This window comes from Alligator mississippiensis, chromosome 2 (genome assembly GCF_030867095.1).
Source record: "Alligator mississippiensis isolate rAllMis1 chromosome 2, rAllMis1, whole genome shotgun sequence".
In the NCBI taxonomy this organism is placed as follows: Eukaryota; Metazoa; Chordata; order Crocodylia; family Alligatoridae; genus Alligator; species Alligator mississippiensis.
This window is the reverse complement of record NC_081825.1, coordinates 258,063,257-258,088,815: the sequence shown is the minus strand read 5'-3', so window position 1 is coordinate 258,088,815 and position 25,559 is coordinate 258,063,257. Positions and strand designations below refer to the sequence as shown.

Genomic DNA, 25,559 nt, shown 5'->3' with positions numbered 1-25,559 from the left:
AATTTGTCGGGAGGGGTTTCGCAGCCACTCCCTTCCTTTAGGCACTGAATACACTTAGCATACTCTTTTGTGGGACACGGCAAAGTAACGCTTAGGGCTTTTTATCGGGTGGATGATAAAGAAGTGCGGGGCTGGAAAGGAGACATCCTAGGGCCGCAGGACTGAGACCCGACACGACTCATTCCTTAGGCGGCTCCTCACTATCTTCAGTCGGGCGGATGGAAACATAGCCTTCCATCTTCCCGTCCTGCCCAGCTTGATGATACACCACATGAGCCCATAAATCGTCGGCGTTCATGGTTGGAGGCCGGTGATGGTTTCCCCACGGGCAATGCCTAATTAACTTGTCGGCATCTCCTTCGTTTCCCCTTTTCCCCGAGGATCCCATCCTCGTCGCCATGTGCAACCTAACTATGGGTGGTTGAGCCCAATTCACTCTAGTAGGTCGGGGACAAAAGGGTTCGGGCCTTTCCTCCTTCTTCTGTCTCTCCCTCCGTCGACAGAAACACACCGGGGAGGCAGTGAGATAAGAAAATCTCTTTACTCACTATTTCAGGCAACAATCTCGTACAGCTGTATCAGGAATCTAGTTCGCCGATTCCTCGGGAGCTCTTAAGTATGCTCAGATGGTATACCAAATCATGATGGGGCTGTCCAGGTTTTTGCGGACACAGGACCTCCAGCGAGGGTGATCAGTCCTCTCCAATATTACGCAGGTCCCCCCCGTTGTTTTGGCGTGCTCCCCTTTTTAACCGGGCAGCATCTGCCCGCCCCCTGCCAATCAGCACAGGCGGGAACGCTGCTAACCACACCCATCACTCCTCCTCCCCGTGCTATGAGCACGGCTTGCTCTCACGTTGGTGTTTGGTCATACCTTTCTCATTTTTTTACCACAATGCAAATATGATCTATTTAAGTGAAACATATTTAGGTCACAGATATTTGCAACTTTGACACTAGATTTTGAATAAACCCCAATATCTCATAAGAAAATCATTTAAAAAGCATATTTTTACATGGTTTTAATCCTTCCTGGATTGAATCTAATCCCAGTCCCCTTTCAGGTTCTTATACTTAACCGTTTTGGGAAGCATTCATTTTAAGATATCTTCTGAATTAAAGACAAAGGCAGTTGTTACCTCTTAATGAGAAAGATGATATTGCAGCATTTTAGCCAGACTGGAAAGCCAAGCAGCATGAAAACCAGAGGAGAAGGAATTAAATTCAATTGAAAACATCAGTTATTTAAACTTTCTTATAGTGGTCAGATCCAATAAACTTGCCTCTGTGTCCAATGTCTCTGCTGCTTGTTGTATGGTGGCACTGTTGGCCTGGTGCTCACACAAAGTCTCATTGCTAGCTCACATCTTTATTGGTTCAGTGTCCTTGCATTCTGTGTCTGAAAACTGTTTCGTAGCTGAGTTTGCTTTTTTTAGACTTCTAGATCTTAACCAGACCAGAAATGTTTGTTTCCTTATATTTAGTCAGGAGATTTAGCTTCTATTATTCTAACAAGGTCTAATAACATACAAGAGAATTATCCTGCTTTCCAAGGTGCCTGTAATCCACTCGATTATGAACACTTGGATAATATTGGTTTCAGAGATAGATGGGTTCCAAGATGAAAAAGTGTTGTATATCCCTAGGTTGTGCTGTTCTATAACCATTAATTTAAAACAGACCAGGTTGTTTTTGAAGTGAATGCTCTCACCCTTCTTTATTATCACAATTACTACTACAGGCTGCTGATCCTGCCCCCAGAAAAACAAACAAAGATCTTTCCAGCTCTTCCTCAAGCTTCTTATAACAAGTGCTGGTGATTAAATTAGCTAGTTCATTAAAAAGTTAAACGTGATTTTATTGAGGTAAGCAATTCCAAATCAAAGAACCCAATTCACAGATCTAGATTGAAGCACATAATTGGCATATGTTTTGGGATAGCTGTTAAAGCTATAAAAAAGATTTACTAGAGAAGGAATGGATCCAAAAACCCTAAAGGAAGGAATATGGTATTTGTGTGACTCAGTTTTAAAAATGGACTCAATAGGAAGATTTTATCTCCTTTATGACAAGAAACTGAAATGAATATAAACCTTTTATGTAACCTCTTTAGTGAGAAGTTATCTGTTTATCCCATGACATAGATTAAATTGCTTAGTTTTTCTACAGGTTTAATGATTATTAGCTAAGGTGTGTATTTGTATGAAAGCATATGCATAAAAGTGAGATCTAGCTATAAGATAGGGGAAATGAGAAAGTATATTCTCTCATTTGGGGTAATTCATGATGAGTCTAGCATTAAAACCACAGTCCTGCAAACACTTAGGCATAGGCTACCTGTGTGCTACCTGTATGCATCTGGGTATCTAATAGGATGGCTGAAGCAATCAGGACTCATGGCAGAGATTTTATCTTTTATTAGACCAATTAGATTTTTGCAAAAACAATTCTTTAATTGCAAGCTTTCAAGCACAAACACCCTTCATCAGGCATCAGAGAAAAGATTATAAAAGTTCTCCTGTGTAGAAATGAAAGTTTGGAGATGGCTCACATTTATCAATTTAAGCCTGTGCATACTTTTTCCAGGATCAGGATCCAGGCTTTTCTAAAGTGTTCTTTTGAAGCAAAGAATTTTGTTCTAAGTTCTTTGTTAGGCCTCAAGTCTTAAAAGTTCCTAGGTTTTATGGGACTGTCTTCCTATTAAAATATTTTAAAATGTTTATTTCAAAATATAGTGATTTACTAGTTAATTTTTAAAGTTTTTTTTTTAACAAATTGAGTCTATCACTTTTTTTATTTTTCAATTGTGAGATTATAAATGATTTAAAGTATTAAAATACATTTAGATCCTTCATGTTTGTATGAACTAAGCTATTTTTTAAAGTCCTGATTGCTTGATTGATATAATGTAACAACTTACTACATTCTGCTGCTGATATTACCATTGGACTTTGTATGATGCCATTGAGGCATTTTCAACTATTAGCCTTCCCAAGGGCTCTTTTCAGACAAAATGTTATGCATCAGCTCTTATTTGAGTGTAAGCCTATTGAATAGCATTCTCCACTTTGCCAACTTGGCAGCAACTTTTCCTGCTAATAAAAGAGGTAACCCCAGATAGAGATCCCAGATGTGCCTGAGCTACTTTTATTAGCACTATGGAGGGGTTCAGCGTTTCCTTCTAAATGCATTCGAAAGAGGTGTGGGCTTGCCTTCATAATTGTCCAAAGATTTGCATTACATCACTGGAAATTTCTCTTCAAGACTGAAGAAAAATGGTTAGATTTGTTAGTGCAAAAAACAGTTTAGGAAATTTTGATAGGCAAAATTAAGACTGTTTCTTGCCAAAATACAAAACCCCTTTTGATACTGCTGAATCCTGTTGAGAATGGGGAGGAAATTGCTGTTTAACATCATCTGACTAAAATTGAACTCATTTGTTGCAGATTATCTGATCAGACTAAGTAGCAATATATGTATATTGGAATAGCAGCCACAACAACCCAACCTGGTGCCTATCTAAAAAAATGTGCATAAAACTGTAAGGAAGGTAAAAATGCCCATTTTGTGTTCTGTTTAGCCCTTCCCCCACCAAGATACTTGATTATGATAATTAATTTCTGAATAAGTATTAACTGTTATTTTCCATGTAGAAATAGTATTATCCATTAGTGATAATGCCACCTTGAAAACTTCCTGACTCTATCTTATTCTAAACTAAGACATGCTTTGGATGTAGGATGTTAATTAACTCTGTCTTATAAAAAAATAAGGTTTTCAGACTGTCCCTGGTAAGTAAATTCTCTGCACTATGAGAGGGAACATTTTATCTACTTCACAATTATAAAAATAAAATTATTATGTAAGAGTGCACATGTTAGTGTAAGATGATTCTTTTCACTACAGACTGCCTTTATTACAGCCAGAGGCTTTTAACTGCAGTCAGTCAGTTTTCAAATTGGGAAGCGAAAATATTGCCATACTGTTCCCCCACCCCATTCTTATTTTTTAAAAAGCTGTGTATGCTCCACTGTCTTTTTCCTTTTTTCAAATGTTATCTTTGAGAAGTGGGTGTAGCCACTGTTGGAGCACCCAGTAGATTAATACAGTGAATTATGCTGACCATTATTATCCAAAACTGTAAAAGCCATTATGTTTGCACTCTTGAATCATAATAGTGTTATTCCTCTTAAGGCTGATGATGTGCTGCAAACACTGTCAGCCTTCCGCTGAAAGATCTATATGTCTACATACTAGTGGGAAAATGTGTATTAATTAAAATCATTGATAGCTTCCTTCTGTATTGTCCATCTTTTTATTAAACTATGAAAATGAATAATATGAGCTTGATCTAACTTCCAACAAAATCTCCTGTTGATTTTATTTGTAGCTAGATGGACCTTTAAGAAATAGTACAGTGGATTCATTTCACAGTGGTGACATGCCATACCAACTAATTCAAACTTCTGAAGACAAGGTCTGATGGAAAACTGATTGAAAGGCTCCCATTAACATCAAGCCATTGAATGAGGCCCAGGGTTAACAGCTTATTTTCTGCACAGCAAGAAAGAGTTGTAAAAGGTGCTGGCTATATAAGTACCATGAACTACTCAAATTTTACTTTTAGGTTGTACTTCTGCTCCATGTATTAGTTCCTATGAAAATAGCATTAATACATGTATGTAAGGAATAGTGTCTAATAGTGAATAAAATATATCTATTAACTTTAAAAATCTTTTTATATAAAAAGTGGAAAGCTACAAGTGACTTAAAATCCTAAACTTCTCATGCTGTATACTTAACTGTATTTTTTAGGTTCCAAATTCAAAGAGGGAAAACTGATCCAACAAATTACAGGAGCTTGGGGGACTGTTTCAGGACCATTTCCCGGACAGAAGGGTAAGCAAGTACATTATTACAGGTGTCAGTTTTATGTGATTTTTTTTTTAATTGCCCAGCTTTACTGACACTGGAACACCATCTTATAATTCACTCTTTCTCCTGTCATCAGAATTTGGCTAAAATTTAAGTTGATACCAAAAACACAACTTGAAACCTCTTACAGATCTCTTATTCTTAGGGTGGCAGATCTGAGGGTTTGTCTTCCTGGGCAATGCAGGATATGTAGAGATACCAGAGCTAGCTCTGAACAAGGAGCTTGGTTACTGGAAGTAAAATAGGCAGGTTGGCCTGGTGCCCGGCTGTAGCTAGTTACTCCTGCTTTTCAGATAGGTCAGTATCTCTTTCATGGTGCCATAGTTAAGTCTTGTAGATATAACCTGCCTACACCAGTGTTGACCCAGTAAATTCAATTGGCAATGAATTCTAGCCTAACAGCTTATGTAATGTTACCATCCATCCTATTTCATATTAAGTAACACCCATGCAGTATAACACCAATTTCTGCACTCTGATTAATTAATATGCCCACTTAGCTGCTGTAGGTTAGGCTCCCATTAACTGTCACAGCTAAGGCTCCGCAGCTTTTCAGTTCTGTGGTGTATTCAAAATCTGCAGGATTTAAACTCCCTGAGCCATGTGTCTCCTAAACATTGGTCACTTAACCATCATAGTTTTCATCTTTTCTCAAAGGCATAAAGACCATTTATTTTACAAATATGACAACATTATTGTTGATATTATTTCCATTTGTAAATAACCCTGAGGTAATCTCAGACAAATTGTATGATATCCCTGTGAGATAACTTGCCTTTAATTTTTAAAAATATTTCTAGTTTTCAGTAGGTGCATCCACATGTCTGCTTTAATGCACATTAACCTATTTTAATATGCATTAAAGTGTCACAAAAACCGTGTTCCTTAGCTAATGAGCATTAAAATAGGCGCATTTTTCTAGTGCCTCACAATGGAGGTACGCATTACCTAAAGTGCATTAGTGAACATATAGATGTGCCCAGTAGGTTCATCTACATGAGATACTTACTGCAGAATTGTTTAATTACCTCTGCAGCAGAGTGTCACCATCTACATAAGCGGTGCTATTAGGCCAAAGTAAACTAAGTCTTCTATAGCATAGTACTGCCCACCACAAGTACTGTTCTATGGTGGAGTTATTTACTCTTCCACAATGCAGGTATAGACAGTGACCGGGGCTGGCTGGGGCATGTGGGTTCTACAGTGCGGGGCTGCCTGCTAGCTAGCTCTGCACTGTAGCACCCTCATGCCCCAGCCAGCCCCTCTGCAGCACACTGAGTCAGGACTGAGCAGCTCCAGACTGGCAGGTTGATCCCCCCAGGCCTCCTGACAAGTGGGGGTGCGCTGGCTCAATGTGCTGTGGTCCCAGGCACATGTGTAAATGCTGCATCCAGGAGCAATAAATTCTGGTGTGAACTGCGCTGGAGTTTATTGCATGAAATTAATTTCACATGTAGATGTGCCCAGTATGAAATAGAAAGTCAATGACCTTTAATGATCAGCCTTTTTGCTTCTTGTCTTCATTCTGTCAGTGACTCTACAAAGTATTGAGCATAACACATCCTAACTCTGCCGCCTTTGCCTTTCATTAACAAGCATTTTGTCACTCATTAAATGCCACAGTGGGCACATCTACACTGCACAGTAGCATGTCAGACAAAAACCATGCTAATATGCTACTGTGCAGTAGTATTAAGCTACTGCACAATACGCATCGCTAAAAATTCATGTTTTGATACTACTGCGCAGTGGCACAAGTTATGCACATTGATTTAGTACTTTGTTATCCAAGAACTAAATGTACAGTAACTATGGTGCATTAATGAACATGTAGCCTTGCCCATTAAGTGTAAAATACTGCTCTCAGCTTAAGGGTACTGCTCTTAGCTTAAGGGTGCAGACAGACATAACACTTAAACCTGTCTAAATGTGGTTTAAACCTCAGGTGGCCAGACATACAAGCCAATTTTAAATGGTTTAAGTCTCCTGAACTGTTTAAAAAATATACCTGGATAATCAGGAACCAAATTCAGAGTCCCTGTGAACTCGTGTTATGTGCAATCACCAAGTTTTTTGTGACTAGTGTCTGGTTCATCCTCCAGACATCCCACACTGTACTGCTCCTCACCCCCCTACCCCAACCTGTGCACAGTGGGGTTGTGCAAGGCTTCAGACAGAGCTTCGGATCTGGAGAAGCTTTGGACGCTTCGGGGTCTGAAGCAGCACATCCGGCTGGGAGTGCTGGCCTCGTTTGGCTTCTCGAAGTGGGTCGGAGCTCCCGACAAGCTTCAGAGCTGCCTCGGAGCCACGTCAGAGATCTGGCCATAGGGTATAATGGGGAAACAATAAAATATCTATAACGTTGTTGTTTTTTGTCCACTTTGGATGAAAGTTTCAGAGGTGGTAGACTCTGCAGAGAGGATAAATTCTGTAAAGTTTCAAGAAGATCGGTGCAGGGGTTTGGGGGGAACAGCACCCCAATTTCTTGAAAGCAAAACTCATGTCACGTCTAGGCGTTACAACATAGTGGGGTGAAAATTGCAGGGGTGATAGCCCTTACTGAGACCAGAAAGCCTGCCAAGTTTCAAGAAGATCAGTGCAGGGGTTTGGGGGAAACTGCCTCTCAAGCTGTGGACAAGCAAAACTCAAGCCATGGGTGCTTGTGGGACTGACTGTGTCTGGCTTGGGGCGGGGAGGGGAGACACTACTGCAGGCCTGGCTCTAAGCTGCTGTGTTACCAGTTACCAATCAATCAATCATGATTCACTCAAGGACCAGGGACTCAGGGTCCAGCTCAATACATAGGACCTAGCTACTACATAATGACTTAACGAGCATCAATTAGCACCTACAAAACCAAGCTAAGGAGAGGAAAGAATCAATACAGTCAACTGCCCCAAAACAGACAGTCTTGGCATGAGTTTTGCCTGTCAGCAGCTAGGTGTGCAGGTCCCCAGAACCCCCTGCACCGATCTCCTTCACAGCTGGCAGGCATTGTGGCCACAGCAGGGGCCACCATCCCTGCAGCTGTCACCCCGCTGCGCCTTAACACATGTAGTGTCACCCATGGCACAAGTTTTGCTTGTCCGCAGCTTGGGGTACAGTTCCCCCCAAACCCCTGCACTGATCTTCTTGAAACTTGACAGGCGTTGTGGCCTCAGTAAGAGCTACCAGCCCTGCAGTTTTCACCCCCCTGTGTAACACACAGATGTGACATGAGTTTGGCTTTCATGAATTTGGGGTATAGTTCCCCCCAAAGCCCTATGCCAATCTTCTTGAAACTTGGTAGGTTTCATGCTATCAGCAGAGGCTACCATTCCTGCAAGTTTCATCCAAATCGGACAAAAAACAACAAAGTTATAGATATTTAATTGATTCCCCATTATACCCTATGGCCGGATCTCTGAGGCCGGTCCAAAGCTTTGGAGCCACTTCTGCCAGATCGAGGCAGAAACCCAGTCCAGAGCTCCGGATCGGATCGCGGCCATCCAAAGCAGCCGGATCCGAAGCTGGATCGGATCACTGACGACTTGCACAGGCCTATTGCACAGCATCTTTACTGTCCCAATCTCTATTGCCTGTACTTGACCACAGTGTCCATGGCTAGGGATTCTGGGGCAGCTCTCTGCCACTTTTAAAGTTGTTTAGTTTCCACTGGTGGCAATGAACCAATATTCAGTGCATGTTTGAGGTGGGAGGTGTCCAGGTGTGGGGTTGCAGCCTGGACCCCTGCTTCTCAGGGCCTGGGGACCAGGGAATCCAGGGAGCTGCCCAGTGGAATTAAACTGACCAGCCCTTTAAAAGTAGCAGAGAGCTGCCTCCTGATGCTCCAGTCCCCAGTAACACAAGTAGGGGTCCAAGCCCCACATCATCTAACCCCTCTCCCCCACCCCAAATAAGCCCGGGATGTATGGAACCCTGGTCAGCTGCCACCCATGGAAAGAAACTGACCAGCTTTTTAAAGCCTCCAAAAACTGTCCCCTGAGCCCCCAGGCACACAAAATCAGGGGTCCAAGCAGCACCCCTTCCCCTCCACTCCCAAATCAGCCTGGGATGCACCAAACCCTGGTCAATTTCCAGGAATTGAAGTAAATTGTTGAGTAGCTTGAGAAAATGTAGATTTTAAAAGCCACACAAGTCCTGGGAACCCAGAAGCAGGGGTCCTGGCAGTGTGTCCTGTCCCCCCCACTCCCGCCTTACACACACCTAGGTAGTCCCAGCCAGGGTTCCACTACACAGATTTCAGTAAAATGCAGGTATGTGTCTTTACTAAACTCATTGTTAGTGAAAAGGGAAAGCAGAAAATTGCAATCAGTTTAATACTCACCACCATCCCTGGTGGTGGTTCCACAGTCCTGAAATGCTAAAAGGTGGTGGGTTCTACTTTTACAGTGTGTGTGCAGACACCTCTGACCCCAGACAATTAGGAACTGGCTTCTCATCTGACATTCTTGGAATGGTTCAAGTGCTATGTCTGTCTGTACCCTAAAAAGAGCTGATTTTGGATCTGAGTATAGTAACCAACAGTCTGTGATGTTAAAGGTGGAGAGAATATTTTTTCTTTTGAAGGCTGGATGCCCTCAGGCTGGAGTCAGGGAAGAACATTTCTAATATTTCTGAGTGTTGGTGTTTAAACCTACAGACAAAAATAAAAGATTAATTCTATACAAGGCCTGGTTCTAAAATAAATTTATGAATTACTACTAGTTGTGCTAAATTTCTTGTGGGTTACAGCTAAAGCTTTGAGGGAAACTCATTTCCCCAATACAAAACACTGCATTTTCTTTCACCTTTAGCACTTTGACAAAAATGAATGGTGGTTATCTGTGGGGAAAAATATGATTATGAATGTCACTGCTTTTTCTTTTGACTTTTCTGAAGCTAATACCCCAAACTGAAAATGATTCCAGGAAAAGTTATAGGTATTATTATAATTTTATGAGTCTGTAACAATTTCTCCTGTGGGAACTGCTTTATTCACCAAACATACACACAGTCTTTCAAGCTGTTCTTAAAAAAAAAAGGGGGCATTTTCATATTAAAGCATCCCTATGTTTCTCTCCTACCACTGGAAGGGGATGGCAGAAGCTTAGCAGCTCAGCTCCACATACAGGGCAGCCGTGCAGTGCCCAGGACACCATTGGTTCCTGCTGGGCCAGTTGTGACAGCAGCCATCCCTGTGGTAATGACTGCTGCTGCCTCATGCCCCTCAATTATGCCCTGGGAGGTGGTGATGCTATTTTGGATTTCTTCTATAATCTGGTGCCATAAAACAGCTGGAAAATTTATAATCATTCCTTACAAATAGTTCTTACTTTGGAGCACTGAAACAGTTTCTATAATCTATGTTTTGTGAAGATGTGTACACTGATGTAGTTACGTTGCATATCCCTTGTGTAGATAGGCTTTTAAATTGGCATCTGAAGACTCAAGACCTGCCCCTTAACTGCTCTTATCTGATTGGTCAAACAAGAGGGTTTACCACTGATTCCAGAGGAATCAGGAATTTGCACTGAATCTTCAACTGGAACTGCATTTAGGCAGAAATCCCCTAGGGTAGGCAGAGTCTTAGAAGAAATAGTTTGAGTATCCCCAGGAAAAGGAGTTAATTATAAGGAGAGTCTCTGAACACTACCAGTTGTTCAGTGGCACTGAAGTTTGGAAGAGGATATGGAGGAGACATTTGTGCAATATGCAAAAGGAACAGAAGCAGCCATATATGCAAAGTATAGTTTTTTGAACTGATTACAGTGGCTGTCTCTGTAGTGACATAAAAGAACTCTGTATAGTGTAATTACCCAAGTTTTACAGAGGGCTGGATGAGAGCAGGAGAACATCATTTTGAGACAGTCACCTGTTAGTGAAAAAGAGCTTAAAGGGGGAAAAGTATGAGATGAAAGAAATATAGGAAAGATGATGCATTTTAACAATGCAATCACTAATTTGGGCTTAAAATTAATATTCGATAAACCAGAATAAGAGCTCTTTATAGGATGAAACAAGATGAAGCCTTCTGTGCTATTCTTGCAGCCCCAGTTGTGGGCATCCCTGACCAAAGGGGAATTCTGATGGTGCTCTCTCAGCATGAGAACAGAAGTCAAAAGAAAGATACCAGTAGAAAGAAACCAGTTTATTATAGAAAACTAGTTCACATTCAGCCAGGATGAAATCCAGTTCTGTAACAGTGGGCCAGCAAAAGGCTTGCATACTTCTTCACTCCCAAATATGATTTATTTTGAGGACTTAAGTGGGTTTTAAATTATAAATAAACCTTCCTTGGCTCTCTGGGACTGAATTTCACCCATACCAAGTCAGTGACTCAGCCAAGTTTAGAGCCCTCTTCCTCCTAACTTGTGGCTGTTCTGTTCTGATTCTTAAACCACATGATGTTCCTACCTTAATTTCTCAGTGTATAAGGCAGGTGTACAGATTTTCAGACTAAATAGTCAGAAGAATCTCATTGAAGACTGTCAATTGCACTGGGCCAAGATTTTTAGTGAAATGCTATCCTGCTGTACATAATAGAAATGTATGTTGAAATATGTGGCCACCAAATCTTGACCGGGTGCCAGTAATATGCAGCTGCATTTTTTTGGCTTATAAATACCATGTTGAGTAGACTTCACATGTAGCCCTCCTCATAAAAATGAAGCTGTGTGCAAAAATACAGTATAAATTACTTGTTTCTTCAGTCCTTAACAGTTTTCTTTATCACTAATTTGTTTTGCAAATTGGTAGAACCCAACAACAAAATATGAGGGCCAAAATTTTCTATGGGTATAAGTTGGTACAGCCCCATTTAGAAGGTAGCCCTGAGTGTGTGCTTTAAAAGTTGGAGGAGACAGCAAGAATCTAGTTATTTTGCTAATTGGAAGATGGCTTTGTAAATCAAAAAATTAAAATGCTATAAGATTAAAAGGTATTTAGTGGCCTGTGTATTTTCATTTTTAGTGTTGTTTAACTATCATATTCATTATTTAATATGCTTACATTCTTTATTTTGGTTCCAAAATGATTGTAAATACTGCTAGGTTTTTTTAATTAGGCTTTTTTTTTTTTTACTTTTGTTAACCAATAAATAACAAAAATCTCATGCAAATGAATGTCTATAACTGGTTGATTTTTAAAGGATTTGTACTATACTTTTTAGTTTCCTGAAGCCTTGGAATTAAACTATATGTCTCACAAGATTTTTCTTCTAAGAATTAGAATGAATGGAGATTTTAAATAAAAAACAATAGCTTAAAAAACAATAGCTTGATTTATTCAGTGCCTGCTACCCATCCAAAAGTTGACATACCTTTCCTAGCTGGTTCTCATTGTATTCACTGAGACTTTTTGCTTGTTAACATTTCTACTCTATTCTATTCTATTCTTATCTTGCAAATTTTTGATGTGGCTTCATCAGCTTCTTCAACTATGTACTATTCTGGCTTCATGTCTTTTTACCAGGACCCTGATTTACAGTAACTTTTTATACAGAATATGCAACAAGGTCTATCAGTTAACATCTGTGGCTCCTCCTACCCAAATTTATTTCTCTTCTTTATTTTACAGCCACTGAGATCATTGGCTTTGTGTAGCCTTCATGCCTGCATCGAGGTTTGCTTGTGTTTAGGGGGATATTTAATTCAAATGTTTTGATAATGAAGTAGGTTACATGAAAGGTTAATAATATAGCGAGTAAACCACAATGTTATGAATAGCCTGATCCTGCAAATGTTTACCTCTGGGCATAGTGTGTACTGTCATTTGCTTGGCTGTGCAGAGAACTAAGGTGCTTCTTGGTTGCTTGACGTTGCCATATGATTGTGACAGTGCCCACTGGGAGGACAATAGGGATCACTTCCCCACTTATTCCCTTGGCCATAACTTTTCTGACTCTCTCAGCAGTTGTCAGCTAGCATAGCTTACTGTGTACACCCACTGGCAAGAAAGCTGTTCCATGAAAAAGGAACATATGCCTTTCTAAGAGAAATGGAGACACAAAGAAACTATTTACAAAATGGTACCCAACTGTTTTCAACTTTATACCATTTATCACTCAGGGTATAGTCTAACATTAGCAGGATCAGTCCCTAAAATGGTGCTTACCTTTTTTATACTTATGCCAATGTGTACATTCTCATTCTCTTCAATGCCTTTTTCAAAAAAAATTTGCCACATTTATGGTACTGGAGTATCACAATAATAAACTGATGGTTTCATGGAGCAGTTATTCATTATATTGTGCAGGCTCTTTTAAGCCATCATTCCACCTTTCTTCTCCAAGATAAGAAACAGGTCACAGTAAATAGCAAAAGCATTTTGGATTTACCACTTAGCCATTTGCAGAATACTATCCCTTTTAAAGGCCTTTGAGGCTCTTTCCTTCCACAAAATAAGCTGCCAACTATATAAGCACAAAAAAAAAATCTTTGAAGGGCTTTCTTGATGGAAATAAATTGTCCCCACAGGGAATTAAAATCTTCAAAGCAGGATCCATCCCTTGAACTTTTTTCTTGTCTTACTAGAAAACAGGAGCCACAAAACATAAAATTTAATTGAGACTCACTAAAGAAAGGCTCTGTCTAACAGCATTAAAGGTCACAGAGCTTTCTATTTCCACGTCTGCTGGAATCTTCTAATCATTGTCTCCTACATTCAGGTCACAACTTCTTGAATCTTATCATGCAGTGCACAAATTCCTGCACTAAGTAATAGTTTTACATTCTGATTTCTCTGTTTTGTTTAGTGTAAGGTGTATATATTGACAGTTCTTTGACAGCAGAGGTAAAACCACCAGGAGTATATCTGTTTATTGAGGAGTGACAGGTTTATAGCTAACATAAAAATAATCTGATGTTTATTGGGGCAAATGTTTGGACAGAGGATTAACTGAAACTGCTGAACAGAGAAAACTTATCGTTCTTTTTAGACTCTACAAATAAGAGGTTAGATCAAATTATATGAACATTTTTCATCACTGGCACCCTATCCACTGCATATATATACACCCATAAATGATTCATTTCAATGTGAAATTTAATTAGTTAATGATGTATTGAACTCTACATGATACGTTTACAGTAAATATACATGTGATTTTGCCTTATATTAAGAAATAAAAACACCCAGGGTCATAAGTTTGCATGGTCATAAGTTTGATTTAAAAGTTAAAAGTGATAGGTGCTGTTATTTAAATTCTGTAAATAACTGTATTCATATAAAATTGGATTTTCATGGGCTCAGTCAGTAGATGTTGTTTTAGACTACAGCTGGCTGTATGACAGACTGTGAGGAAAGGAGTCTGTCTTGTTGATTGGCTATTTTGTCCTTGGGGGAAAAAAAATAATTGTAGTGATTTCCTATTTAGTAAAAGCCCGATTTTAAAAATATTAAAATGTAACATGCAATTTAATCTTCTTTATTCTGTACAATTCCTGGAAAGTATAACATTAAATTTTTTTTCTTAGTCTATTTAAGAGTCTACATTATATTTTGAACCTATTTTAATAACGGATACTTCTGATGCTGGTTTTTGGGTTTAGTAATCTTTGAGCAAGATTTAAAACTCATCATTAAGGTTAAACTAGGGATCAATTTGGAATTAGTTTTAAAACAAGCTGCTAGAAATAAACTTTACTAAATGTTCAGGTGTTTGTTTCGCTACAGAAATTAGCAATAATGTAGATATTGTATATTATGTATTTGGTAGCTCATTTTAGATCTGGATTGTTGCATGAAACATGATAAAATTTTGCTGCCATACTCACATTGATCCAATGTAGGGTGAGGTATGGGCTGTGACCAATGTAGCTGACCAACATAGCTGTGCCAGCAACAGTCCCTAGATTCAGTTTTACTGGTAAAATTGCACTTTTGGTTATTTCACTTAGTTTGTCAAAAGAGTAGTTTTGCTATTGTAAACTGTGTCCACATTAAGTAGCATACTAGTACAGTCAGACAAGCAAAGTACTCCTGTAGACCTGGAAACACCAATCTGATTTTATTTGCAGGGATAGCAGTTTTGAACAACCTACAAAAGGCAACTGCTATTAATTATGAAATGTGCTGACTCACTTTACTACAGAACTGTAATTGCCTTTAATGATATTATTACATTCCTGCCTTATAACTCTGATAATATATCTATACAGTAAATATGTTAAAATAAGATTTAAAAAGTTAAATGAAATACATTTGGAAAAAGTAGCTACTCAACTTTTGCAATAACTATTACTTCATAACATTTTATTGTGTAACAGTGCACCCAGATCTCAGTGGAAAAATCTTGTGTTGTGGTTTCTCATAGACTTCCATTCAGATCTCAGTAAAATAAAATTATTTGAAACACTATACTATCATAAAAATGAAGACACAGGTATTAATTTTCTTTGCTTTTGGGTGCTTAGGTTAGATGCTAGACTGTTTACATGACTTTTAAGTTAAGCCAAAAACTGCTTTTTTTTAACTGGTGTTAGAGAAGTGACTATAACATTTTGGTATTTACATTTCTTTACCAGAAATGACTTCCAGACCAGATTTTCACAATATACAAGTCAAAACAAGATCCTTCTAACTTCCAGCTCTGTAGGTTAAACCACTTATTTGAAAATAAGGGTGTATATTGTTTGCTTTTTATATTCTTCATCCACAACACTGGTAATGAAGATTCTGGAATGAGAGCTTAGGTGACAATGTTGTTGATTATACCATCAAGCAAAATGTAGTTCAGCCAGGTCTTTTAGAACAGCTTGCAGTATATTGGGTTTGCCTAATATGATCAGTGTTGGTGAACTAAATCTACATAACCCAGAAGACATCCAAGGGCTCTATTTTGTATAAAATTTCCTACATATTGCAGAATCTAGTGGCCTCACAATGAATTCCACTTTGTTCTTAACTCCAACATGCCATATTGCTGTTTATGGAAATTTGTATCTGACCATAAATTTCAGTTTATAATCAATATACCCTATCCTAGAAACTGGTGGGGTGTAGGCTGCAGAATAGCATAAATCTTCACAGCTGTGGATAAGATAGGTGAGATTTTGGCGAAAGGGCTGCTGGATTGGATAAGTGTGTAGCTGAAGTGCTAGGAAGTGTCTGGGGGTTTGAATACATAGGTGGGTGTTAGAACTGCTAGAGATAAATGAATTGTGTGGTTTTCAGTGATCGGTCAGTGCTTAAAGTATTTTCAAGGGTATCTACCTTCCACATCTTGGAGAAGAAGATGAGAAAGAACAGAAGAAAAGAAAAGTTAGGGGGGGCAGGATTGATGTGGGATCTCAGTAGCAGGCTTGACTGGAGGCAGAAATGATGTAAGAGATCTGTATGAATAGGATTAATTTGCACGTTGAGGAACAGAATTAGTTGCTGGGCTGAAGCTAGACTGATGTAAGGGTGAGTCTTCCTGCAGTTGGGGCCAGAATCACCTTTCTCAGTACATCTGGGAGAATGGACAACACTAATTGTCTAATGTACTTACACACTTACTGGGGATAGGAAAAGAAAATTCAAGCAGCCCCAGACACTAAGTATGAAACCTTTCATACATAAAAAAACAATTATCATGCTTGTTGAACTAATCTCATGATTTTGTCAGTCTGATGGCTGACTTTTGAACCTTTGGAGCTGCTGCTATTTATGTTGTGCAGTAGCTAGGTCAGAAGCTGGGGAGACTCGCTTAGGTAGGACTCTGTGGGAAGAGCTGGGGGCTAGAGTTAATACGAAAGAAGCAGTTTTCCAGGGCAATGCATTTAAAGTTTGAGGGGCTATAAGAGGGCTCAAATGTCTTGGCTCTCTCTGCAGGGTGCAGCTCCTCTTCGTTATATTTACCCCACTGTGAGCCAGCAAGGTGGGGGGGAAGCAAAAAGGAAACAGCGACCTCTGGCAGCCACCAGCAGCAATAGCTACCCATTCTTGCAGTCCAGCTGGATGTTTGACTTTTCAGCTGCACTGCTGGAACATGGGAGAGGGCTGCCAAAGTAGTATTACACAAGATGCATGAAGTTGGCTGCCTTATGTATGAAATCCCCAAATGGAGCTGCCAACCAAAGAAATGTGACATGGCCAATCACACCAAAAAGTCTTTCCCCCAATAATATGTATCAAGTGGAGACTAGTTTCAAACAAGTAGAAGCAAAAGGTTCTGTGAAATCCAGAGACTAGACTAAGAGCAATCCCTTCCCTATACATCAGTGCTTGTGCTACCTGTATAATTCTAGCCAAAAGAGAAGAGCAAACTCAGAACTGGTAATTTCTGCAGCCTTTTTTACTGGAAGATTAACAGATATTTCCCTTTTTAAAACAGCGGAGGAGACATGAGGTCTGCTTAAGTCTAGGCCTCCTCACCTCTCCAAACAGCTCATCTGGTCTGGCCCTAAAGCCAGTTTTTCTTCTGTTTGTCTTTGCACATTTGTTAACTTTCTTGTGAGTGAGCTGGCTAAGGTAGAACTGCATATACATCTTTCTGCCATACACTTGAGTCTAGTGTAAGCTTCAATGAAGGCACTGTGATTTAGTGTATCAGAAATATTAACTACACCCATGTGTAAAATATTATCACTTGAAAATCTCAATGTTCTTTACAAGCAGTTAATTAAGCTTTATAATATCCCTGTGAAGTAAGGAAATTTAACAGGAAGTATGAAGGACAGAGTGTCTGCCCTAAATATGAACTATGTGCTTTTTTAGAGTTACATTTTCAAATCCTTGCACTTGTTTTGCATATCTTTTAAAAAGTAGTGCAGAGCTTGAAGCATAATTGTTTGCATATTTACAGTCAGCTGAACTTAAAAATATAGATAGGGATATAGTTTTAGTGCCTAATTTAAAATTGTCAGTTGTGTTTAAACTTTATATTTACATTTGAAAGCAACAGATTCTATTTGTTTTTCCATTTTTTTCTGAGAATAAGTCCATCCCAGTTTTATAATTAGGATTGCATTGGCAGAATACTGCAGATCTCTGTAAATTAAACTGAAGTTCTATGTGGTATGAAGGTGTTATGGCCTGTATTAAATGGATTTGTAATGAAAGGCAAATAGATGCTGTAGAGGGAATTTTATGCCACTAGAATGATATTATAGAAGAATTGGAGTCTTGTTGCTGAATAACTAACATATTTTAAAATGTGTCATAATGTTTCTATGTTTATTTGCAAGGTGATATAGTTGTGTTCAGCATACCTCATTGTGACATTGGCCTCATTCTACCATGTATATCCCCATTCTAAAGAGACTGCTGTACAACATTGTACACAGATTATCTTCTTGGATTCAGTTTCATTTTGTTATATATCACTTTTTCAGAAGTTTATGTTCCTGATGCCATTTACATTCCCTGCTTGAATGATGAATGTTGAGCTATTTAAACTGGAAGTCCTGTATAGCACTGTGGAGTATCTGTGAAGGCATTTAATTGAGTGCTGGTTTTGGGAGAAAGGAGGCTGAAAGTCTTAGTGATTTTTAGAATTTTCTTCATATGTTATTTTCAAATTGCAATGTATATTTTGCTTACAAAATTTTAGAGCAGACTGTGCTGCCCTGAGGACTAGATTCCCAAGTGATTATTTGTAGGTGAAGAGCTTTGTGCTTTCTTATTCATATTCACCTTTTATTTGAAATTCTGGCCTAGCTCCTATTCTGTTTTCTAGATGTTTAACCACCCTTCCAAGATGTAGGAGTGCTTAAAGGGGAGTGAACTACCTGAACTAACATGTATAGTTGGCTGCAACAGTGATTTTGGAAGAGGACCACTAGCAGTTAACGTACTTGTTCAGGAGGTTGGGAATCTGGACTGTAGGCCCTACTCAGCCTCAAGGAACTGACTCCATTTCTCCCACTTCCCAGAAAATCCACCAGGCTGTGGTGTAGGTAGGACTGACAGCATCCTTCATCCATCCTATTGACGTTAGTACACTAGGCAGCCAAGAATATAAAAAGACAGCTTAAAAGAAGAGCAAACAAGAGGCAGTATGTCTCTCCAGTCTAGTGGGATGGGCACTTCCCTGAGGAGTGGGGGGTCCTGGGTTTTGACCCCTGTTCCTAGCATTATTTATGCTTTTTATCACATGACTATTTAATTTAAACACACAAACAGAGTTTGGAGCAGAAATCCATGCACCCTTATTTCCAGATTAGCATCTTTCTCAGTGAACTTCAGAACTAGGTGCCATCATTCTTGGTCTCTTTTTGGCCTTATCACATCTGCATGCCTTTCCAACCATGGGGCCAAATTCAACAGAAAAATAGAGGCCACCATCACCCCCGCTTAATCCAGGGTGTTTTTATATGCTCTCCGGGGGGGGGGCACTTTAAATACAGTGGCTCTGAGAGCTGCTCTAATTAAAGATATCTAATTAAAGATATAGTGCCCCCGCTGCCATTTTGAAGTGCAGAGATGCTAATATATGAGACACTGCAGTTGTGCTCAGTATCATCTTCTCCAGGACCCACTGCTGATGCAATGTAGACAAGCCCCTAGAACTCCTGAAAACTGTGCAAGTGCCACTTAAATGCCGAAAACTGGAATAGGATCTGGGCATGTCTCATATTTTCATACACAGATGTTGAAAACCCCAGAAAATTCTGATATACTATTGTGTTGTATAATCATTATTATCATCATCATCATGCATGTTTCCTCACTCTTTGTGTGTGTGTGTGTGTGTGCACATGTGTGCTTGTATACAATATTTATATAATGGGCTGGCTGTTACCAAATTTTTAAAAAAGGATTTGTTTTCAAGTGAAGCTCTGCCAACAATCCTAGAGCAGTTGAATGTTTCTGCTAAAATAATTAGCAGTGAAACTAATAATAATACTTCCTATAAAGTTCTTTTTATAGGTAGCTCTCAAAACACTTTACTGAGGAAGGAAGTATCACTATCCCAGTGTTACTAATAGGAAAGCAGAGGCTTGGGGAGGTGAAGAGTTAAATCCACAAAGGGACTTAGGTGATGCTCAGACCTTTTCAGTACCCAATTCCCAGAATGGAATCTACAGCCCTGAATTACACACTGAAGAACCCTATGCAATACATAGGAAAACCAAGGCACTTGGTCCAACACTACCACCAGACTATAAAGTCCTGCTTCTTTTTATTCCCTCCTTCTATCCTAATGAAGCTTTAATTCTTTTCTACACAGACCCTCCCTAAGAGGGAGTCAAAATGTTCCCCTGAATTAGGCAGTCTCCTGGGAAGTGATAAATATGGGTTTGACCCATACTGGGCAGCATATGGAATTCTACAATATCGTAGGTAGGGATCTACCAAGTTCATGGCAGAAATGAGGTGGCCTGTGGCTCCTTTAATTTGCAGGTTCCCCCGTAGCCCTTCCCCCCTCCCTGATGATTGGTAGAGGGTTCCCACTTGTGGCTCACTGATCAGCAGGGAAGCAAAACCTGCAGTTTTAAATATGGCACCGTTTTTGCCTCTCACCACTGATTGGCTGAGGGGCTGCGGATGGCCCTACTGGTTGCTGCTGATTGTCAGGGAGGCAAAAACAGCACTATGTTTTAAACTGCTGTTTTAGCTTTCCTGCTGATCAGGAGGGAGCAATGGGGTTCTCCACTAATCAGGAGCAAGGGGGGAGGGGCAAGAGGTGAGGTGCATGTGGGGGAACATGTAAGATTAAAGGAGCCACTGCACACTCTACTTCTGCTGTGAATTCAGTAAGTCCCTAATCATAGGCTATTGTATAATGCAGGATATTATCTTTTCCTGAGTTTCTGAGTAACTACTGCACTTATATTTTGTTTTGTGTAGAGTCCAAGCATCTAAGTATGTATTAGGAAGAATGCTCAGAGCAAACATGAGTTCAGGTTCTTCAAGGGAGAGAAACTGGGTGAAAGTTCTCCTGAGCATAGTGTGAAGATTTTGATCATGAGTTAGGTGCTAAGCTGTTCATAGGCAAGAGCTTTGGGAGCAGAAGAAACTTCAATTGCAGAAACTTACAGAAATTAGAATGGATTTACATGGAATTTAGCACGGATTTTTAAAACCACATTTTTGGATTTAGATGTCCAGATTCTGTAGGCACTGAAGTACTGTTTGTGGATCCATCCCATGAATCACTCACTTAAGGGTCACAGCAAGCCAGTGGCTGTACCAAGAACAGAATCCAAATATCCTGCATCTTAAAGTGCCCTATTCAGTGAGTGGTGTTGCCTCTACCTTGTTAACAATATTCATAGTAACATTGTCATTGTGAGGTTTTCATTATTCTGTAGAGTACATCTATTTCTAATCACTGGTTTCTTGCCACCACCCTCTAATATTAATACTTGGAAACATAAATATTCCCTCTGAATCTAGAATGATATCTAATTCTATCCGCAGTTTTACATGAGAACTTTACCAAATACAGGGAGGCTGCACTGGTATAATCAAGGGCATTATTTGATTCAAAGAACTTTTCTTACTAATGTGATATGTAAAACAAAACAACACAGCTCAAGTTTCAAATTCCAGGCTGGCTTTGAAGCCTGGCATTTATGAAAAACATTTTATTCTCAGAAATGACAGAATTTGATCTGTAAGTCATGAAAGTATAATAACAAGGATTCAGCTTGTAAAAGATTGCTTTTGAGAAACACTAACTATAAAACAATGTCAGTAACTTTTCAAAATTAACTCTTTTTTTTTTATCAGAACAGAATACAGTAAAGTTTTATTTATATGTATGTATTTGTGGATTGATCAATCAAACCTATCTGCTTCTCTGTCTTTCTGTCTGTCTCTTTGGCCCAGATCCTCAGATGATTAGTATAATTGCAACTGATGTCACTGGAGATAAGCTAATTTATACTAGCTCAGTATCTATCCTGTGACTTCCTGTGACAAGTGTACTCAGCTGTGTACAGACATTCAGGGAGGTTAGATCACATTAAAAATGGCCACCTGATCTAACTTAGTTTGCCTGGGTATGAACCTTATACTAGTTAGATGGATCTACATGCAAACTGTATAGAAGTTCAGGACAGTTAGATTGGTCTAAAAACATCCAACCCAATCTAAGTTAAGTGTACCTCTCAGGTAGTCTAACTTAGCTCGGGTCCAGTGAGACCGATCTAACTGAACTTTTTTACAGTTCCAAGTGCAGCCCCACTCCCAGTGCCAGTTTTATCTGCGTTTGCCAGTGTCAGGAGCTGAGAAGTAAGTTGGAGTGGGGGGAGGGGCAGGAGGGATAGGGAGGATAGGTTCAATGGGGTGGGGAGGTGCAGGGTACTGAAAATAGCACCTGGTCCCCAGGGCATGGGAGAGAGAACCCCCCCTCCTATATCTTCCTTGCAGACCCCACCTACCCCCCAAACTCCTGATTCCCCCCCATGGACTCCACCTACCCCCCCCATCCCTCTATGGGCACCTGAATCCTCCCCAGAGCCGCTTGCCTCTCCCCCATTTCCCCCCACTAACCCTTCACCATCTCAAATTACCTTAGAACAGGTGGCTATTTTTAATGTGATCTAACATCCCCCTAACCTCCCCAAATGTCTGTATGAAGCCCAAATTTCAGATATTTATAAAATCAGGTATTTTTAAAATCTTTGCAATATTGCTGATTTGGTAACCTTTTCTATATAAGCTTTTCACATGATCCAATAAAAACATATATATATAGTATATTGTATTATTATCATTATTATTTAAACAGAAAACTTCTATAGCAGTCTTGGATATGGGAGCCAATTGTTCTATGAAAAGAGTACCTTCTTTAAACAATCTACATATCTACCATATATATTAAAGCACCAGGAGCCTTAATTTACATTCCTTGCTTATTATTTAATTATACTACATCTTACTATATTTCCATTTATTTTTTATCCATACAGTGTTATTCAGTCTGCCTCAACTGCATTGTATTTGTCATTTAGATTAAATGAATTTATTTTATAATTATGCTTTCAAAATCTCCCTTTAGCTCACAACATGATTTTATATCTCTGTTTATAGCCCACCCATTATCAGTTGAACCAATTTTTTTTAGTATGGATTTTTCTTCTCTAGGAGCTCAATATTGCTCATATTTTGAGGTGTGAACTGCAGTGTGTTTACGCAAAATATACAGCCTTAAGTGAACATCATGTCCTGAAAGCCAAGCTTCAGAACAAAACGTAATTATCCTAACATCTATGGTTCCATTTGTATAAGTGGATAACATATAGGTTTGTTCCATGGGATGAATAAGTATATGAGAGAACCTCTCAAATTTGACCCAATGCCATGCTGTCTCCTAGTCTCCAGGTATTTCTAATAATAACTCTGAAAACTGTATATTGGTCCCTTTCTTCTCTGCAGTGATAGCTCTGAAGTCTAGTGACGATATCAAAGTCAACACTGCTAAGTATTCCAGTGTAAAACTAGCCCTTAATGTTTAACATTTTCCAAACACAATAGTAATAGTAAATAACTATTAAATAACTACTGAAATGCAGTATTAATTTCAAATGTGTGGGGCCATATTCTAAAATGGAGTGATGTTATTTATTTCTTTGTAATTTGGGGTTTTGGTAGCTGTTAATTATTAACTTTTCCCTTAAAAAAAAAACCTAACATTGCGTCAGGAAAAAAAATCAGTGAACACAGAACGTGTATTATAAATCACTTTTATGTCTTTAAAACAGCTGACTTTACATTTTTATTACATTGTTTGAAAAAGTATCTTTTCATCTGGAAAGAATCAGTTTAAAATGTGATTGTCAACACAACTAAACCAGTTTTCTGTTTAAAACGGCTGCTTGTGAAGCTTAGAACTATATTTATGCCAGGATTTTCTTCAGAGGCATTAGTTACTAGGACCAAGAGAATTTAGATAGGATGTGCACAGGAAATACCTGGCCAACAATGTAAAATATGAAGTTAAAACACTTTTATTTAAGTTACGAGAAGCATATAAGTAATGATTGAGCAACAATCAACACTTTGAGGTGAAGAGCCTCCCTTTTATGTTGTGAAAGGGATGTTTGGCAACATTTTATTCAGTCTGAATAATTCCATATTTATGTGCTTATAAAAGGGTTTTGAGTAGATATCTTTTTTCTGGAGGATAAATTATTCCTGATCAATTTGTTTAATATTTTGATCAAATTAATCAGCAAAAATACCCTTCATGTATTCCTCTCATTTTTAGACTTAAATCCTAAATTGTATTTATTTAGAATAAATCTGTGCAATTTTTTTCTAGTCTGCCACTATGTCTATCTCATCCAGCCTCATTTTCTAAACTTTTCTCATGTGAAAACACAGTTATGCCCTTATTATTCAGTACCACTTAATTCCTCTTTTATCAGTTCTTTCATTTTCTGTGGTAATCACTTTAACGCTATAATACATTTGGGGCTGAAGGTTCTGTGCAAAATAAAGCAGAGTATTCAGTAATAAAACTTTTACACAAGTGTATATATAACATTGTTCCAGTTTTTAGAAGTACACTCTCAAGGATTTAATAACTGACATTTAGACAAGACCCTTTCAAAAGTGATCTTGAGATGCTTCATTTTTCAAAGTTTCATTAAATTCAAATATTACTTTATATAAATGAACTTTTGCTTTACTGATTTTTTTCATGGATTATACAGTCTGTGAAAACACATGTATCTTCTTATTTTGTTCTAATAAATGACCTAATTGTCGAAGTTTCAAGATTAGTAGTGTTAAATTAGAAATGGTTTGAAAGGAGAGAATCATTTTCAGTCAACTATTCTCATGCATTTTTTTTCTATGAAAGATAAAGCAATCATTGTGGCAATGACTGCTAAATCTGCTAATTTTTCATCTTTGACCAGTTTCCTAAAGTGCTGTTCTGTTTGCAATTTTCTTTGCACAAGTTGGGCAGCATTTGAAAACTTCCTATATATATTTCTCAGGTTCTGTAGGAATCTTAGTGAGCTAGATTCCTAAAGTATCCATGTTTGACCACTGAAATAGACCTATTAATCTAAAACACAACAGTGTGAGAACCATTAATATAATAAGGGTCAATTAGTAATAAATACTTGAAAATCATTGATTTATGCTGAGCAAAAGGACAGAAAATGGGGAGTTCACATTATGTGTGTTTCTCCACTCCTGATTTCAAGAAGCACTTTTTCTTATGTAGAGTTAAACTACTCACAGCACATTGGGGTTGGAATTCTAAAAATAACTGGAGTCAAATTGTAAAATATATTTGCTTACCTGAAGTAGTTAAAATACTTCAAGATCCAAACAGGATTATTAGAATGATTTTAATAGTGCTTGGTTGAATCTGTTTAATTTTTTATTCTACATTTCTACATGTTTTTTGTTGTTATTATTTACATGGTAAGAATGCAACAGTTCCTGCATTATATAGATATCATATGTGGCATATCTCTAATAGAGACACACATGTAGAAGCACAGACTAACAATATTGTCAACTTCTGTCATTCCAACCTTACTTTGAAGTTACTTTTCAAAATTAAGCAAGCACATACCCATATTAAGTTTCTAAAGTTATTATGTACCATGTGAGGCAAGAACTCTTATGGAAGGACTGATTCCAACTATGTATATATGGGATCATTTGTCTGCTGGGCATAAATGAGTGCCTTGAACATTTGTAGGGTTGTAGGTTGTAGCCGTGTTGGTCTAAGGGCATAGGCAGACAAGGTT

General features: G+C 38.6%; 1 protein-coding gene across 3 annotated transcripts in view; it reads left to right on the top strand.

Moving 5' to 3' along the window:
* Positions 1 to 25,559, top strand: part of SLC25A21 (solute carrier family 25 member 21) — a 445,093-nt gene that overhangs the window by 349,756 nt on the left and 69,778 nt on the right. For all 3 annotated transcript variants that reach the window (XM_019488793.2, XM_019488791.2, XM_059723062.1), the window contains exon 3: positions 4,816 to 4,899. In XM_019488793.2, coding sequence (XP_019344338.1) covers positions 4,816 to 4,899 — 84 coding nt within the window. The remainder of the gene's footprint in view (positions 1 to 4,815; positions 4,900 to 25,559) is intronic.